Source organism: Corvus moneduloides, chromosome 11 (assembly GCF_009650955.1).
Source record: "Corvus moneduloides isolate bCorMon1 chromosome 11, bCorMon1.pri, whole genome shotgun sequence".
NCBI classification, from domain to species: Eukaryota; Metazoa; Chordata; class Aves; order Passeriformes; family Corvidae; genus Corvus; species Corvus moneduloides.
The window spans coordinates 18,863,454-18,881,634 of NC_045486.1; the positions used below are offsets into that span (position 1 = coordinate 18,863,454).

The 18,181-nt window shown below is 41.9% G+C and overlaps 1 protein-coding gene across 5 annotated transcripts in view; it reads left to right on the forward strand.

Annotated features, from left to right (window-relative positions):
• The window catches only part of ATP2B2 (ATPase plasma membrane Ca2+ transporting 2), a 286,168-nt gene that overhangs the window by 111,128 nt on the left and 156,859 nt on the right, over positions 1-18,181 (forward strand). For 3 of the 5 annotated variants that reach the window (XM_032120301.1, XM_032120302.1, XM_032120305.1), the window contains exon 1: positions 13,711-13,909. In XM_032120301.1, the coding sequence (XP_031976192.1) occupies positions 13,711-13,909 (199 nt within the window). Of the gene's footprint in view, positions 1-13,425; positions 13,910-18,181 lie in introns of those variants that run through there. The other 2 variants (XM_032120304.1, XM_032120303.1) reach the window with 1 other exon arrangement.

Below are 18,181 nucleotides of genomic sequence, written 5' to 3' on the forward strand. Positions count from 1 at the left end.
TGCAGAATAGATGCAGGGTCAACAAATGATATATTGAAGCTTAATAGCAATATGGTTATCCCATACTCAGTACACTTAGCAATTGAAATATGCGCATGAAGAAATGCAGATTGTCCCCATGCCACCACCATTCAAATGGGAGCAATTAATTACCAGTTTTTTACAACAAATCTCTGTAAAGACAAAAAAAACCCCCCCACAACCAAAAAAGAGTCACCAAAAGCCTTGAAGTAAAAAAAAAAAAGAAAAGAAAATTCGAGATTTAATACAACACCCTGAGAGCTGGCAATTGGTATGGCGCTTGTGAGTAAATGGTGGTCGTGTTCCAAAATGGAAGATTTCCCTGAGAGCACTCACTGTCAGCCTCTCACAAAAATACCTTTTCAACTCAATTGTCTCTGCTTATCCCCAGCACCGTGCTTAAGAGATGAGGAGGGAGCTGTTCCCAAAACAGACAAGTCATTTGCTGGAAATAGACTTTAGATCAACACATTTGATTACAAGGAGAAATCAAGCTGAGCTCGTGCACTTTGTGCAGCACAGGTCTATGTTCTCTGCAAGAGCCATGGTTAAAATCAGCAAACAATCATGCTCTGTAGCAGCTGAGACATCCAGATGGTCTCAGTTTATCCCTCATTAAAACACACTTCAGTGTTCCAGTCTTTAGATAAAGATAGGCTTGAATAGCTGTGGCAAGGCCCATATCCTAAAAGAAAGGTCACAGGCATCGAGGCAGTTGCAGAAAATACATCCCAAAGCAGCCCAGTGCCTTGGTCGTGTCCCAAGGTCATGGAATCATTGAATCCAGAATGGTTTGGGTGGAAAGGGACACTAAAGACCATCTCATTCCACCCCCTGCCACGGGTAGGGACACCTTCCACTATCCCAGGGAGCTCCAAGCCCAGTGTCCAACCTGGCCTTGGGCACTGCCAGGGATCCAGGGGCAGCCACAGCTGCTCTGGGTACCCTGTGCCAGGGCCTGCCCACCCTCCCAGGGAACAATTCCTTCCCAATCTCCCATCCATCCCTGCCCTCTGGCACTGGGAAGCCATTCCCTGTGTCCTGTCCCTCCATGCCTTGTCCCCAGTCCTTCTCCAGCTCTCCTGGAGCCCCTTTAGGCCCTGGAAAGGGGCTCTGAGGTCTCCCCAGAGTCTTCTCTGGGCCTTTCTGCAGTTGCTGGGGCTCCGTGATTCCGATGGGAGCCTTGGAGTTGATCTTACTCATGTCCTTCCTAGCAAGTGCAAGCAGCAGTGCAGCAGGATGCTGAAATGGAGCGTGCAGCCCGTGCCCTTTGCATTAATTGTGCTCCTACAGACCCAGAGAGGGCCTGGAACAGCTCTGAACCTTCCCTCCTGCCCTTGCTGGGAGGAGGCAGCCAAAGAGGAGCAGCTGGAAGCATCTGATCCACGTGTCAGATGGTCACAGAGTGCCACGAGACTCATCTCCAGCTTCCCATCTTTCTTCATTTACTGGGAAATTAATGAGGACCCCAATTGTGCTGAAATCTGAGTACCTGCTGAAGGGCTTTACTGGACAGGAGTCTGTGCATCCTGCAGCTAATTATGTCATTCATTAATCTGTTATCTCTTGATGATGGGCACGAGAGTCACTGAGAAGGATTCAGAACCAACCTGGCAATTAAAGAATTTATTCCTTGAATTTTGCTAATTCTTTATTTCTGTGCTGCAGCCATGTGAAATCCTTACAGGCAGTTGTATTAAGGGATTCTCAGAGAAAATTCCCGTTTCTTCCTTGTTCTCTTGCGTTCTTTTCCCATATATGCAGAGAGCTAATGTAGCTTAAGAGATGCAGAGTAGGAAGATTAATCTCTCTTCCCCCTTGCAGCTCCTAAAGAAAGTTACAGCTTTATAGCTTCAAAAGAGAACATTTTATTTTTAAGTTGCTATTAATAGCACAGAAAATTAAAAGCTCATCATGGTTAGGATGAGATCCCGATTGAACTTGACAGGGAAGAAGATATTTAATAAAAGTACCAGGCATGATGATGGCTTTAAAATAAATCTGTGTGTTAATAGCTAAATTATGAGGCGATAATCTGCTGGTCTGCTGAAAAATGTGTATGTAGGAGGATTTTTGGGATGACCCCACAGCTAATGCATGGTTGTTGGTATGCAATGTCCTACTGGTTGTATTTTTTGGCTAATTGTATGATTTTAAGGTTGGGCAGCAACATTCTACATAGCTGTGATCGCTTTTTATCCATCAATTGATGTCTGCTGCTGTTTTATCAGCTTATTTTTCTGAGCCACCAGCTAGGATAATGTGCTTGAGGGAAAATTATACCCTACATCAGTGGTTTTGTTACAGCATGTTGTACATTATTGGTAATTTGAATGCACCCAGATAAAAATAGAAAGGTTAAGTAGTTTTCCAAATGTTGCTTCTGTGAAGCAGAAAGAGAGTAATGTCTGTACTCATGTACGTTTTTGAGGGAAGAATGGGTTTTTTATTTTATTTTCCCTTTGCTAAAATTGATGCTTTCCCTCAAGCTGAATGTAGAGAACATTTGGCTTTGGAAATTTCTCTTCCCAAACTCTTTTTTTTTTTATTCTTCCTGATGGATGTTTAGGTTTAATGAGCCGGTTTTTAGCATTAATGTGCCAGTTCTGTCTACATATGCCTGTCCCCAAAGTGCCTTCCCGTGGGCAGGTGGTGTGTGCTGGTGCCAGGGAGCAGGAGCTGCGATCCCACTGCCCAGTGCCCTCTGCAAGTGTCCCTGGCTCTGGCAGCTCCTCCTTCCTTCTGCTTGGGGCTCTCAAACGTTCCTCATGCCCCTCAGGTGGTGTTGGCAGGCACAAGCAAGGCCATTTTGGTGAGGTATTTATGCAGGGCCGGTCTGTGATTTCTGTCACATTGTAGTTCATCATTTCTGTTCCGAAATGATTTCGTGATTCTCTGTGCATGACAATAACCTGGGCGAAAAAGTGGGTAGGGCTGCCTGATAGCCATCTCCTTGGAATCCTTTGTGCATGTCCTATTTAAAACCTCTGCAGAACATCACTGTGTGTCTTTCAGCTAATGCCCACTGAGATTTAAAGCCTCCTTTTTGGCTGCTCTCTTTCTTAGGAGTGACCTTGGCTGACAGTTCCTATTGTACGCCCGAGTCCTGCAGGGATGGATTTTTCCCTCTCCTCCCTTCACACGGATTCAGGTGCTGCAGACTCACCTCTCCAGCAGCTCTGCTCCTCTTGCCTTGCAGGGCACATGTTCTAAATCACTGTGGAAAAAATATGTTTATACTTGATTTTCTTAGTGATTAAAAATGGGATGGGGGCCGTTAGGTTCGAGCCTATCCAAGTGCTTCCCTTTCTCATCCCCTGATTAATAAGGATCATCTGTGGTTTCATGGCAGGTGAGAGAAATCAGCCAGCTGGGGAGGGCTGGGGGCTCTTGGCTTTCATTTCAGCTGGGCACAGACAAGGTGGAAGTTCTTTTTCTTCCACTCTCCACAAAACTGCAAAAAAAATCTTCCCACATCATCACTTCAATTGCAATTTATTGTTCTAACTTTATATTCCCTGCGAGCTCGTGGCTGAGGACGTTTGTATGTGGAGCTGGAGTTCAAAGCTGTCCAGGTTTGGATCTCTCTTTAGCAGCAAAGATGGGTTGGTTCACCTTTTAAAGGGAAATTTTATAAAGCTGTGACAGTAAAAATTATTTGGGTGGATTTTTTGGAGCAAAAAATAAGAGAATATGCTTGAAGCAAATTTATCTTTTGAAGGGAAAAAAGCTTTTTTCTTCTACCACATAACTTATTTTCCATAAGATGGAGCAAAGCTAAAATGTTATTTTCCTTTACCTCTGGTGCTTGCATAGTAATGGTCTGAGAGTTCAGTGGCACAAAAGAGATTTAAAGAGATGCCAAGTTTTAGAGGAGCTGAACTCTGCTCTGTGTGCTGGTGGTGGCAAACTGCTGGTAGTTTATTTTTAGCAGTTTATAACCTATTAAAGCTTGATTTTAAATTTGTTATACTTTTAGCTGCTGCTTTTTAATTCTGATAAATAGGTGGGTAGGGGTAGGAATGCTCTGTAATGTACAGGCATGCAGCAGGACAGGCTTGGGATCCCACCCTTAGTTAACTAAAATGATCTCCTGCTGTAAAATGTGCAGGTGGCAACAAAAATCTCTTTGAGATGGTCCCTGTTAGTTATAATTTGGTCTCTCTATTCTCATTTTAGAGAACTGCATCCCAGCCCAAGAACAAAATTGCCCAGGCTTATGTAAGATTTTTTTTTTAAGAAAAATATGCCAAAGTTCTTTTCATAATAAATAATAAAAAGAAAATGTAGAAATATGTTCAGAAAAGCAGATTCTAGCCTGCAGTTTGTTTTTTCAGCCTTTATGGGAATGGTGAAAATGAAAAATGTGCTTCTTCAATTCCACTTGTAAATATTTTTATTCGGTCATTAAAGAACAATTTATTGTTTGGGTTTTTTGAACAACCAGATGATTTACTTTCATATTTTGTGTTCTTTCTGTTTTATTCTTCTGCTTGCACTTACTTTTCATGGAAGCTACATTTTCTGGATCTCATTAACAACCAATGGTGCTGCACTAAAAGCTTCAGTATTGGATTCATGTTTTTATATCTTTACTTAATATTATACATAATAAAATGCCTCTGGCAGTGAAACCGAGGTGGTAGAAGAGAGGTCTGCAAATTTTGACTGGAATGGAAATTGGTTTGGTTTAGTTTAGGGGGGTATTTTTTTTTCCTTTTTTTCCTCCTTCCTCCTCCTTCCCCTGGACCAGCTGTGTCTCGTGATCTGTTTGATGCTCAGCATTTCACCTGCTGAGCAATCACACACACCTGAAAAACAGGAGTAACTCCTGGAAAAATGGACTTTTCTGCAATCAGTCTTGCAGCCACCCTTAGATAAGAGATGTTGGGTGTATAACACTGAAATGATGGCATTTTTGGCTAAACACAGCAGTCTGGTTCCATTTCTGTGGGGCTGTGCTGTGGTCTCCTGCCTTTTGGCTAAAGGTCTGCTAAATCTGCTTTGATTTTCTTGAATTTATAGACAACAATAGTCAGCCAGTCCTTTTCCCTGCTAATGGCTGGGTGATCTGTGTGATGGATGCTGACAGAAGGACAGAGAAAACAGCAGAACAAGGCCAGGGTTTTTATTTGTTTGGTTTTTCTTCTCCCTTAATGGTCTCCCTTGGGTTGTTATGTAGAAATTTAACTTCTGTCTCAAGGATATGAGTGTCAACACTGATCACGCTACAGTTGCATGGAGGTTAAAATAGGAAGGGTGCTTTAACCTCCGGAGTTCAGATCATGACACAACAAAATGAATCTCTCTGCAGCTGCCCAGTTATGGATTTCCTCAGGTTTTCATTCTCTCTGTTATTCCATAGATCCTTATTTATGAAAAATGTGATACCTGTCGACTTTTTAGGAAAAGCAATCCATCAAAATTATATTTCATATTAATGAGTGCACTTCTACCACGTTTCCTTGTACTCATGCTCCTAAGAAGGAAGGAGAATTCTTCAATTTATTTCCAGTTTACTTAAAAAGTAATAAAATTTGGCCTCCTCTAAGTCTTTGAGATTGTTCTTGTGACAGAGTCCTATCCAGGACTGGGGTATTTCAAGTCCCATTTCAGAACTCTCAAACCAGTCGTGGGTTGATGCAGCCCCCAAGGTAGAGCTGGGAGCACAGAGGGCTGTGGCAGAAGAGTAATGAAATGAAATTGCAGCTTATTGATTAAAAGCCTGATAGAGAGTTCAGACATACGTAAGAGTTTCTTCATTAATCTCAATTTTTAGGGTTGAAAGTCTCTGTAAAATATTGCTAAAAAATCTGAGAAAGGAATGTGGAAAGAGGTCAAGATTGGTCACACCTATCAGGAGAAATGGCAACTTCTACCAAAGAATTAAATATTTGGGTTAGTCTCAAGGTATGAAGATTAGAGAGGCCATTGCATATTTTTATAATGAAATGATTAGTAATGGACTAAAAAAAGTAATAATTAGGAACCAAACTCAGTGTTCATTCTCAACAGAGACTGAACAAAAGCCCACCAATTTTTGTTGGGGTGGAGCAGGACTGTCAGCTTTAATCAGCCTCTGTCAAGCCTCAAATCCTGTTTGTTGGAAGAAGCTGGAAAATTTCTTTCTTTTAAGATGTTCTGGAGAATTTTCTGATCAAATGAGATATAATCAGGTATTTTAGGCACACAGACTTCTGGAACTCCCTACAATTGTGCGCACCAAGCTAAAGGTCACAGGGTAACTCAAATTCTGGATTTAAGAAATTTGGTGGTCTGTAAAACACACAAAAGAAGGGCAGATGTAGAAGGCCTCATCTTTTTAGTGTCTATGTTTCAATAATTTGCTTTCAGTGAAGCAAAGTAAAGAAAATATCTGAATTACAGCCTGGTGAGTTTGGACTCTGTTCTTTTATAGGATTTTTCATCCTTGTCCCCTGGGTCGATACTGTAATGACTGGACAGAACTGTAATTTTGGGGGGAAAAAGAAAGAAACCTCAGCCCAAGGGAAGAAATTTTGATTATTTTGCCCTGGAGATGATGGTGGGAAGCTGATCTCTGACATCCCTCTATGGTGTAACATCACTGTAGTGCATCTTTTGGGTGGTTTCTGCTATAAAAAAGGCTTCCTCCAGCTCTGGAAGTGATGCAGGAATGGGTGCTGGATCCTGGGTCTGTGCTGGGATATGTTCCTTAGCTGATCACCTACTGCTTTTAGAGCATTTCATTTAGATTATTTTCTTTTCACATCTGCTTTATTTAATGCTGAGTGTCTGAAGTCTGAATGTCCTTAGTTTTTTTTCCCAGCTGTGTTTTTGATTAAATTGATAACGCAGTTTTCAGTTGGCATTCCTTGCAAAAACTGTGCTGTATAAAATCAATTCTACATGAAGACATAAATTTTCTAAAGCTTCTAGAGGTGTAGAATGAGTCTTCAGTGCCAGTACAACCCCAAAGAGTGGGTGGATATGTGGTGTGTAGGAAGGCAGTGAACGAAAGAAACCCCAAACCTGCTTTGCAGTGGGGAATAGGAGCCTTGAGAGCATAAATGGCCAATGAAAAATAACCTTTCATTTGAGCACTGGAAGCAAAACAAAATAAATTCACGGTAGCACCAGCAGGGCGTGAGAGAGAGTTCTGAAAACTGGTGGCTGGGACGGACTTTAGTGGAAAAATCTCTTTGCAGGGCAGATCCCATCTGTGCAGGCAGAGACTGAGGCTCATACAGAGGCTCTGGTGGCAGAGCAGGAAGGTTTCCTTTGCAGGACCTGCTGCAGTCCTCCAGAAGTCACTGATGGAGTCATTTCATTATTTAATGGGGCTGAATTAATTCCTTTGAAGTAGTTTTGTTGCTGTCAGGAGTTCATTTGGCTTTGCTGGAGCCATTTCCACGAGGAGCAGGGGAAAGCAGGCTTGGTATCAATTGTACACTGAATAACTGTGCACTGCAGCAGGGGCTGGAGGTACTTTAATTCACAACTCTCATTTCAGTTCCCCTCATTATAGCAGTACAACCTGGAAAAAAAAACCAACAGCCAATTTGTGCAAGATTCTGTTTGGTAGAAATCCTAAGTAGGCTTATTGTAGAACTGAAATTAATGATAATTTGTGCTTATTTAATAAAAATTCCTCTTGTGACAAGGCTTTTGTTGCCTTCAAATATTCAACAGTGTCTACGTGAGGCAGAGAATCCTTTTTATTTATCCCGCCTGATAACAAAACTGGTACAGGGAGTCTCAGCTGACTGGAGGCCCAGGTCCATGCTGAAAGACTGAAACAGTTGTTAAGGGATCATAAGAGGTAGCTTCCTGTGGTGTTTTTTTTTAAATGTTTTCAATTTGTAATATTTTTAAAATAATACTTTAACTTAATTGTCTTAATGCCATCCTATTAGCAGGGGAAATAAATCTCTGTCTGAAAACAGAGACTGAATGAAGCATCCAATGTCTCATCTGTGTGTGCTCATCATGAATGAATTATCCCAGAATCACAGAGTGGTTTGCCTTGGAAATGACCCTAAAGACCATTTTATTCCAGCTCCTTCCATGGGCAGGGACTCCTTCCACGATCCCAGGTTGCTCCAAGCCCCGACCAACCTGGCCTTGGACACTTCCAGGGGTCCAGGGGCAGCCACAGCTTCTCTGGAGACGGACAGATTAACTTAAGGCAATTTGAAATTCATCAAGACATGTAGGGATGAAGTCAGGAATACTTTCAGACAAGACTTTAGCTACAAAGTTCAGTTTCTCTTTCTTTATCTACTTTTGGATTCCTGGTATTAAACAAAAGTTTCACACTTTGGAAGGTGCCAACCAGCTTTTGTTCAGATGGTGTTCGTCCTTAGTTCCTTCTGCATCTTGTGCATTCTGGATAATTAAGCTTCAAAGTCAGTGTGGGGTTTTTTTAAGTGAGTGTGAGTTTAGGCATTGTTGGGTGCGTTTAATCAGCTTTGTTGGCTGCTGGATAGAGAACCCATTCCTCGTTCTGCTCCGTGAGGATTATGTTCACAAATGGATGGACATTTTGGCTTTGACATGAAAAGATGCCGCAACTGGGCCACACTTGATTTATTTCACACATCTGGAGACCTCTGCAGAGCAGGTTATGGTTTTCCTTCTCAACTCTTCTCCCCTTGCAGAGCTTTGCTGTGAAGTTTTCCTTCTCTGTGATCAGTTGTTGCTCTGCTGCTCCCAGCACAGAGTTCACAGAACCGTAGTCTCAAAATAACCCCTCTCAGATGATTTTGCTCAGACTCAAAGGAAAATTCCCTAAATCTACTTCCAGTCCTGCTTTATCAAGGAACGGTATCAGGGAATACAGATGAATCTGGTTATGCACCTTGTACTCACTAAAATGTGACACTTCTCTGCTTTTCCCTCCCTCCTTTGGGGTTCTTTGTGGGGCCCAGGTAGAACTTTATCTACAGCCAACTAAAGCCCAAGGGGGGCAGTAGTGCTCCCTATGGAAGGGTGGGAACTGCGAATTCCCTGGTTTTAATTCCCAGAGAACCAGCTGTGTGCCACCTTCCAGCTGCACGAGGAGTGAACAGAGCCTGGGCTTTGCTGATCTCTCTGCCCTGGCTGAGAGTGATCACCCTTTCTCCTGTATTGCAAACAGCTCCTCCAGCAGCAGGTTATGAGATGGGAGTTGCCAGAATCTCAGGTGACAGTTCAGAGGAAACAGTCAAATTATGAATAAATCCTAATTTTTTTTTGACTAATCGCGAATCCGTTATTTGCCTGGACTTTAAGGACTGTGAAATGCAAGTCTTGTGATTCTGCTCTGGTGAAATCTGGTTCATTACATTGCTGTTAACTTTCCTGCCAGTAGAAGCCCGAATGAAATCAGATGTCAGAATACTTGGGGATGATATCTGCATTCTAACACACTGTGAAAATATTTACAAGCTTCCAAGATGAGACTTTTCCTGATTAGGGAAATCAAAGAATAGTTTTCCCAGCAGGCCTGCAGTTAGCTCATCCAAATTGCTTCTGTTTTAATTGGCATGCATTTCCTCTAAGCAGCTAGGAGATGAAAAATATTTGACTTGGGCTCTACAGGACTGGAAGGCTCTTCCCCCAGACACAGCCACTCTGGTAAAAAAAAAAAATCCAACCAAACAGCAGCCAGCTCAAGTTTATATTGCATTTGTACAACAAAAATGCATCTTTGACAAGATCCCAGACCAAGGTGCAGACTGATATTCTGACTTTTTATTGAGGAAAATAAGGATGGTGTTTTACTCAGGTGTTCTGGGGTGTGAAGTCTTTTGTCACCTGAGTTGTATCTAAGTGGGCTGCGATTTTATCTCTGCTCCACAGCATTCTGTTGTTTTCAAACTGCATTTTGGGACATCTTTTACTCAGTTTTCTAGTTTCAGAAGCATTGGGAAGACTAAGTAAAAACAACCTTCATTAGAAGTGACTGCTTTTGTCTGGGAGAACAAACAACATTGTGCCTGAAATTAATTTACTGGAGTTTTTGTTTCTCTTTTGCTGAACCTGTCTGAGGAGGGAGGTTTTCCCTAAAAGTTGTTCTCACAGGGGATGATGAGACCAAACCTGCCTCGTGGAGGAGGAGGTGACCCTGCTCTAGGATGGTGTGGAAAGCTGCACTCTCAGGATTTGGGGGTGGTGTCCTTTTATGTTCCAGGAGACTTTTGGTTATGAATTATACTGCTGAAGCCCACCATGGATAGACCAGTGAAAGCAGCACCCAGAGCCTGAAATCCAGTTCACTTTATTTGTTGGGTCATTAGGATATTAGATAATTTTGATTGAAAAATGTGCCAGTATCACCTCCTTTAATCAGGGTTTCTTGGTAGTTCACCTAGAACATGTGTACATCCTGAAAATATCAATGTTGTGTGTTTTGTAAAATAATCCCTTCCCTCAGCTCCACCCAAAAGGACAGCAAACAAAAAAACCCCACCCAAACCCAGTGTAATACTGGGGTTTCTTGAGGATGAGACTCCTAATTTCCCCCACTTGTGGTAACTGGATGTATTTTGGAGATGCAAAGCCCCATGATGGGAATATTGCCATGTGCCAGCCACAGCTTTTCTATTCCCCAGCTTTTGGTAAAGGAATATTCAATATTCACCACTTAGGAGGGGTGAGGTGGTCGCGTGTCAGTCCTGCCAGCCTGGCAAGGGGCCTGGGCTTTTCCTAGGAGAGATTCTGGGATGGAATGCAGCCTGAGTATCGTGTTCCATGGGATTAGGGAGCTGCATTAGCGGGGAATAATGTCAGTCGCGCTCTGTGCCCGCTGCGTTTCACCATCTGCCTCTCAGAAACGTGAGGAGGGGTTTCCCTGGTGGCACGGCATTAGGTGAGTCATGAGCAGCACAGACTCCCAGTGATTTGGTTTTGAAGCTCTGGAGGAAGTGTGAACTTCATATTTGTTGTTTATTGATTAATATTTTATCGGAGGTGAAATTAAAGATTAAACAGGTAAATGACTCATGCTGAAAAGCAACAGCACTGTCTTGCTGTGGCTGACAAATGACAATGGATTTCTAAGAATAGGGGAAAATATATTAATTTATAGGGATAGCACAGGGAGCCTAAAGAGATGATTTGATTGAGAGGGGTGGACACATCCCACAGAAAGATCATGGAGAAAATGGCTTTGATGCTATGTTTAGTACCCTTTGCATCACAAATGAAATTGGTAGATGGTTCTCTTTGGAAAATACTCAAAATTGTCTTTTCTCTGTGGTGTCATGGAGCAGTTTAAGAGCAATTTTATTTTATTGGAGCAATGTTTAAAAAGATTTTTTTATCAGAGCAATGTTTTTGCTGCGTTCTTTTTTTCTTAAAGTCATGGCTGTTTGAGATGCCCAGATTTCAAAACCCTGAACTGCGCTTAGGAACAGATTTAATTTTTTTTTTTTTCTTACCACTGGAAGTAAAGAGCAGCCTGTTATTTCAGCTAGTTGTTATTATTACCGTTGCCTCAGTCTTTTTGACAATCAGATCTCAGTCTGCATTTTGCTGTTGCTGACAGAGCTGGGATGCTGCTGCTAGGAAGGAGGAGCACGCTGGCAGCGGAGGCCGTGGTGATTTGCTGCCTCCTGGGATGAAACCTGCCTGACTGGGCATCTGTGACATTTCTGGCCTGCAATTTTTTCCCAAATAATGCTGCAGGCTGATGCTATTTCTGTTCAGAATACTGATCCATCCTGTTTACAAACAGCCAAAGCAATAGTGTGAGTAAGGCCTTTTCTTCCTGCTGTATATGGAATTACCTAGGGATGGATTGAGGCTGATCAGTGGCCAAGATACAGGCGTGGAGAGCTGAGCGTGGTTCACCATCTCCTGCTTGGCATATAAAGGCCTTTTTGAATTGCTCCTTCTAGTTTCTCTTTGTTGTTTCCTGTAAAATCATTTTGTGCTGAAATTCTCATCTCGTGAATGGGAAAAGCAGTGTGTGAAAATGAGGGTGGCAGAAGTTCTTAGCACTAGAAGATACATCAGTAAACAGGATGGGTGGAAGAAATGTGTAGGAATTGGCTCGTATTTTAATTGTGGTCTGCATTATCATACTGAAACTCATACTTCCTTTGTTTTAAAAATTTTTCCTCCACAGAAATCAAAGGAATGTTTGGGTTTGAAACTGTAAAGGAGAGGGCTGGTAGAGGTTCGCTTTTGCTAACTGAGCAAGGTAGCTCCAAATTAGTGCTCACACAGGCGTGATCTCTGTCACTGCAGAGCAATGGCAACGTCCTTAGCAGTAGAAATAGTGAAGCTACGTGTTGTGTCAACTGTAATTGGGTGGGAGATTAAAATTATTGCACAAATATAAAACCAGGACTTGAAACACATCGGGCTCCTCTTGATGTGCTTTATCTGGGCACTTGCTTCCACTGGGGATTGCTTTGCCTAGGAAGTTCAACGTGTGCCCTTTGCCTGTGACAGGTTGGTCAATCTTTAGGCTGCTGGGGTGCCCTTTGAAAGATCTTTTTTATTATGAAAACTATTCTGAGACCTCTAGATTAGACAGTGCACTCGCACTAACCCGCTTGAGGCAAAAAAGAAACCTTTAATCTCTGTTAAAACTCTGCGTGCCAAATATAATAGCTGGTTTCAGCAGTATTTAAACCAACTTCATTAGAATATGGGAAGGGGAAACGGGTTTTAAAGGCTGGCTTTAGCAAGTAATCAACTGTCTCCCAGATGGTCCAAATGGGACTCACTGAACGCTGCATGGGGAAAAAAGAAAATAAAAAAAGGGAAAAAGAAGAAGAAGAGAGAGCCCAGCACCATCCTGTGTGTGTCTGTGCCTGCTGGTGACTGGGCTCAGGGGAAGGGACCTTGTGGGTGCCTGGCTGAGGAGCAGCTCTGCCTCTTCCAATCCAGACATCCTGGTGCGTTCAGGCTGTGCTCACTTGCACAGAAGGCAAGGCAGCAAGATGTAATGTATTTAAATATATTCTGCATTTGTCATGGTGGCTTTATAGTTTTTCCCCCAGTTTCATCACCCTTGCTCTGAAAAACAGTTTTGCTTTAACCCATTACAAAAACTGTTTAACCAGTTTTTAACCTTGGAGCCTTATCAGGGAGCCTTTGTTTTGGTCAGAGAAGCCCAGGGTGGCTGTATGGAGCAGAGCACGTACTGGGGGTGCATCCTGCACGCCAGGCTAATGGCTCACTAATTAATATTCATGACTCATCTCATTTAGCGGCTGCCCTTGGGACTCGAGCAGTGCTGCTATTGGTGCTCGAGCTGTGGAGAGCTTTAGCTAAGGCAGAGCTGGTGTTATCCCGGGGTGGATGCTGCCGACCTGCAGCACCTCCAGGACACCCCACCGTGGAGCTGCGCGGCTCCTCTGAGATGCCAAGATCCGTTTGACAACTTCTCTGTCCCGCGTTGTAATGAGTCCTTTCTGCTTGTTCCCAAAGGTCCAGAGGAAGAAATGACCATGTAGATTCTACAGCTTGGGTGCAACATAATGGGAAATGGTGAATGGAGTGGAGCTGGTCTGCAGCCTTGAGAGCAGCCGTTCTGTGACCTCCAGTCAGTCAGGGACACCCTCCACGCCAGAGGCATCCTCCACGTCACTCGCCGGACACACGCGGGATTCTTTTTAATTTCTCCGATTGGAATTCAAGATTCCTCTCCTTCAATTTTTAAACAGTTTTAAGATTGTATCAACTACAACGAGTGGAGCAATATAACCAGCCACGATGGGTGACATGACAAATAGCGATTTTTATTCCAAGAACCAAAGAAATGAGGCCAACCATGCAGGAGAGTTTGGGTGCACACTGCAGGAACTGCGCTCCCTCATGGAACTCCGAGGGACAGAAGCAGTAGTAAAAATTAAAGAGACATATGGGGAAACAGAGGGGCTCTGCAGACATCTGAAGACATCACCAACAGAAGGTAAGCACTTTTCACTTTGCTTGAGTTAGGGGACTTATTGTAAATGCTCTCCGGACACTGAAAGAAAAAGGTTTTGATTCAAACTTGAACAGAATTCTCATGGTGCCGCCATTGTTCCCAACAATAATAGAACAAGAGTCTTCTAAGAAGGTAAAGCAGCCCAACTATAGCTAAAGCTGGCATGAGAGTGAAAGGAGTGCTTTTTGTTCTAACAGCTACATGCATTAATTCTTCCTTCTTAAAATGACACAAAAAATCAGCATGTTTTAGGCATTGCAAAGAGACTTGAACCTCTGCTCTTGGGGGTAAGAAGGTGCAAAGCAGTTGCTCCAAAACAGCTTCTAGGTTTTTGGACATCTTGAGAGTATGAAATGACCTTTTGAGATGCACATTACGTTACTGTGTAGATCGATATATTTTTTATATTTGTAGATAAGTTAATCTTCACTTAGTATATTACCATAGATAATTTTGCTTAAATCATCAGTTTGTGGTTGTATCAGTGTTTTTTATTAGTTGGACTTCTGTTGTGTGTAGAACTGAACTCCTTACTTTCTTATGTTTAATAATACCAATCATGACTTTCCAGGATCTATTTTTCTAAGTGTTTTTAGAGTCTTCTACCTGATAATCATTTATTAGTCTGGTTTCCAGTGCCTATACCAAATATCTCCCTTAATCAATAAAGCATTGACAATGGTGGAATGTTTCCCTCTCCTCACACAGTTTTCTTGATCACTAATTCCTTCTCTTTAAGTGCAAGTAAAATTCTCTTTCATTCTAAGAATTCTATTTTTGTCACTGTATTTTCATCTCCAAGCAGTATTAACACTTTTGGAAATTACACAGTCTTTCAGTCTATAATATTTCTGCAGTCTTGTAAAGTAGCCAAGATGTTCATTTTAAGTTCTTTTCTTTTTCAAGAAGATAGAAGTCTTGGCTTTGTTCCATCCTCTTCTTTCTAAAATTAATAGTTTAGTTACCTCCTCTGTTTAAATGCCTCAAAGTCTGGAATTATTGGTGTGATCATAAACATGTCAATTGTAGCGTGATACTGTAAATTACCCCAGCTGAGGGGTCCCAAGGGAGCAGCTATCAGTGTCTCAGCTTCAAGAATTCCATGTTTGCAGGAAGTCAGAGCTGAAGTGTCTGTCTGAGCCGAGCTCACGGCGGTGACTCCAGTCAAGTTTTGCCAACTCATTCTAGTGGTTACCTGGTCAATGTGAACTTCAAGGGAGATGTTAATTGCATTATGTGTTCAATTTATGACATCAGGGAAACTCAATTCCTCATCTCGGAACAGAGTGTATGGATCCAGCAGCGTGGCACGCTGACTCCAGCAGTAATCTATATCTGATACTGCAGATAAGGTAACTTTCCTCCAAGCATTACGTGCACTTCATCACTTGTGCATTAGGGAAAAACCTTTCCAGCTTCAAATGGCAATCAGCATAGCCTTGGAATCGTGAAGACTCTGCTGGGTTTTAATTTTCAAGTAGATCACATAATAGGAATTCCCAGTCGCATGAAGTTTGCATCTTACTTTTAATTGCTTTGCTTGGAAAAATTCTCTGAAATATGTCTTGTCAAACTTGGAAATTTTCACTCGAGAGAAAGTATCCATAACAGAGAAACTTTAAAAGTTTATGGCAAATATAAGCTTATATTTAGTTCTAAGTCCCAAGCCATTGTTTTTCTTGGCTCCAAGCTCAGTGAAGAGGATATTCTTGAAGATATGACTATTCTTAGAGGAAAGAAACACGATCATTTCATACGTGGAAATGGAATTCTAACATCAAGTAGACATGATTTGCAATTTAATTATTGACATACTTAGTTTTATCTTTTGATATCTGCAGCAAACTGTGGATTCCTCATTGAATACCTTTATGGAAATCCACAATTTGCTACAATGCCTGAAAATCGCGTTTCCAACCAGGCATCGGTTTTGGTGACGCACAGTTCACCAAACTTCCTTTGCTTTTCATACCGTGGTGTGTTGCACATCTTACATGGTTTTATGGGAAATATGGAGTAAAAATTACTGCAGGGCACTTCTTTCAAGAAACCAAACATCTGAGCAGGAATCCTGAGTGACTGTGAAACAGTGAAAAGGACCTGACCGGACAACTTGGTTCTTCCCTGCCTTGTAAGCTCTTCCAGAATTTATCTTCATGAAGTCCTTGTAATTTTGTGGGATAATGGCTGAAACTGTTACTGGAACAGAGGAAAAAAACGTTTCCTGGCAGCAGGGACATGCTAATTCAGTAAAATGTGGTCTAAGCTGAACTTACTGGTTTATTTAGAAAGTGAGAAGTAGTCATGAGCTCAGAGTTGACTCAATTCATTTCCCATGTTAATATTTGATGTCCTGCCTATGGATTGGTAGGATCAATCACACTTAGAAGTGCCTTTTGAAAGAGTTTTAAAGGCCTTGAACTTCTCAAGTTAAGATGTCCTATGTGTAACTCAGATGTCATTGGCACCGTTGTGAGGTTCATTTCCCAGTGACCTCCTGTCTCAATTCAGTGTGGAGCTGGGAGAATCTGCTGAATGTTGAGTAAAATAATATTGGCATGCTGAATGAATTAATAATAATATTATGTGTTACAAGACTTCAGTCTCTCCTTTAAGTTTTCTTTGATTGCTCCTTTAGCCGTAGATGCAGTGGGGATCCCAGCTCTCAGTTATGCCTGAGGGATTTCCTGCCTTAAAGTGATTATATTATAATGAAATGCTCCCATTTAAGTGCTCATCAAAAGAACTTCCCCAAAATCTATGGAAATAATTTATATGAAAAAATACATGTGCTGACTTGACTTTTCCTTAAAATTATTTATATTCAGACTAGTTTCACTTTCATTATCCTAGAAATACCACATATAAGCAGAATCTAGCCCTGTCACTTTGCAAAACAATGCTGAATCCCCCCTTGGGCAGAGCTGGGCTGAGTTGTGTAATTTTCCATGCAGTTGGAGTCTCCGAGGCCCACTGGAGCTTCAGTGATACCTTATAAAGGACAGCTGGTAAAATGGGATGAGTTAGTTAGATGAATACCAAACGAGACTGGAATCCACCCTCTCCAACACTTAGCTATATTTCTGCACAATTTTATATAGTACCCTCCAATTTACAGCAGGTTTTTCGTCTCCTTTCCCTTATAAAAATATTTATTTCTTATCGGAGTATGTCAGTGAATTAACTTCCAAGATTTTTTGCTTAAAATACTTGGATGCTGTAATTTCCAGTGCGTGCAAAAAGTGAAGAATTCACTGCCTATAGAATCATGGAATACCCTGAGCTGGAAGGGACCCACAGGGAGTCCGGCCCCTGGCCCTGCACAGACACCTCAACAATCCCACCCTGTCCATCCCTGAGAGCATTGTCCAAAGGTTCCTGGAGCTCTGGCAGCCTTGGGAGCTCTGTGCCCATTCCCTGGAGAGCCTGGGCAGTGCCCCAGCACAGTACTGTGATGCTTTTTAAATTTTTATATGAAGGAAGTACCTTTCCGTGGTGGTATCTGTGCAACCACACCCCAAGCCAGGAGCTCCAGAAGATGTCACACGTTGGTGATGATGTTACAGCACTACAGAAGAAGTTTTTCTGTTGGTATTTAGTGGATACAGAGCTGATTAAGGTTCTAGGAATGGGCTGGTGGAGTGCACTGGGGGAGAACATTTCAGCTGTTTTGTTTTTTTTTTTCTGGCTGTAGGTCTGAGGATACTATGAGAATGTTTTATGGAAAGGCACAATATCAATTAACAGTTAACTGATAAAATTTCTACTGTAGAGGCTGGCTTTTTAATCATCACAGCTGCCCTTAGCTGAGCTACCAGAGAAGTTCTCTCTCTTTTCAAATGCATGTTTGTTGTGTGGAGGATATAGACAGAGTATCAGTTAGGCCAGCTGTGGAGGTGTGTTTATTTTTCATTATTGCAATCCAAAAAGTCTTTCACCAATTTAAAGACGAGGTAAAAGATGGAGAAAGACTGAATGCAACAAAATTAACCAGCTGCTTTTAAATGCTTGTTAGTTTTGGTTCCTCACACTTGCTTCTATAAAAATACACCTTTAATAACTTAATAGTCTGTTTGGAAGCTGCTCTTGCTGGTTCACACTGAATTGCAGTCAGGTGCACTACTGTGTTCAATCAGCTACAGAGATGTGAAGAATTTGGAAAGAAATTGGGAAAGGAATGGAAAATACTTGATCCAGACAAATAGAAGTTTAAAAGAGAAATATAAAATAATTGATTCTGTGATTGTCAGAGAC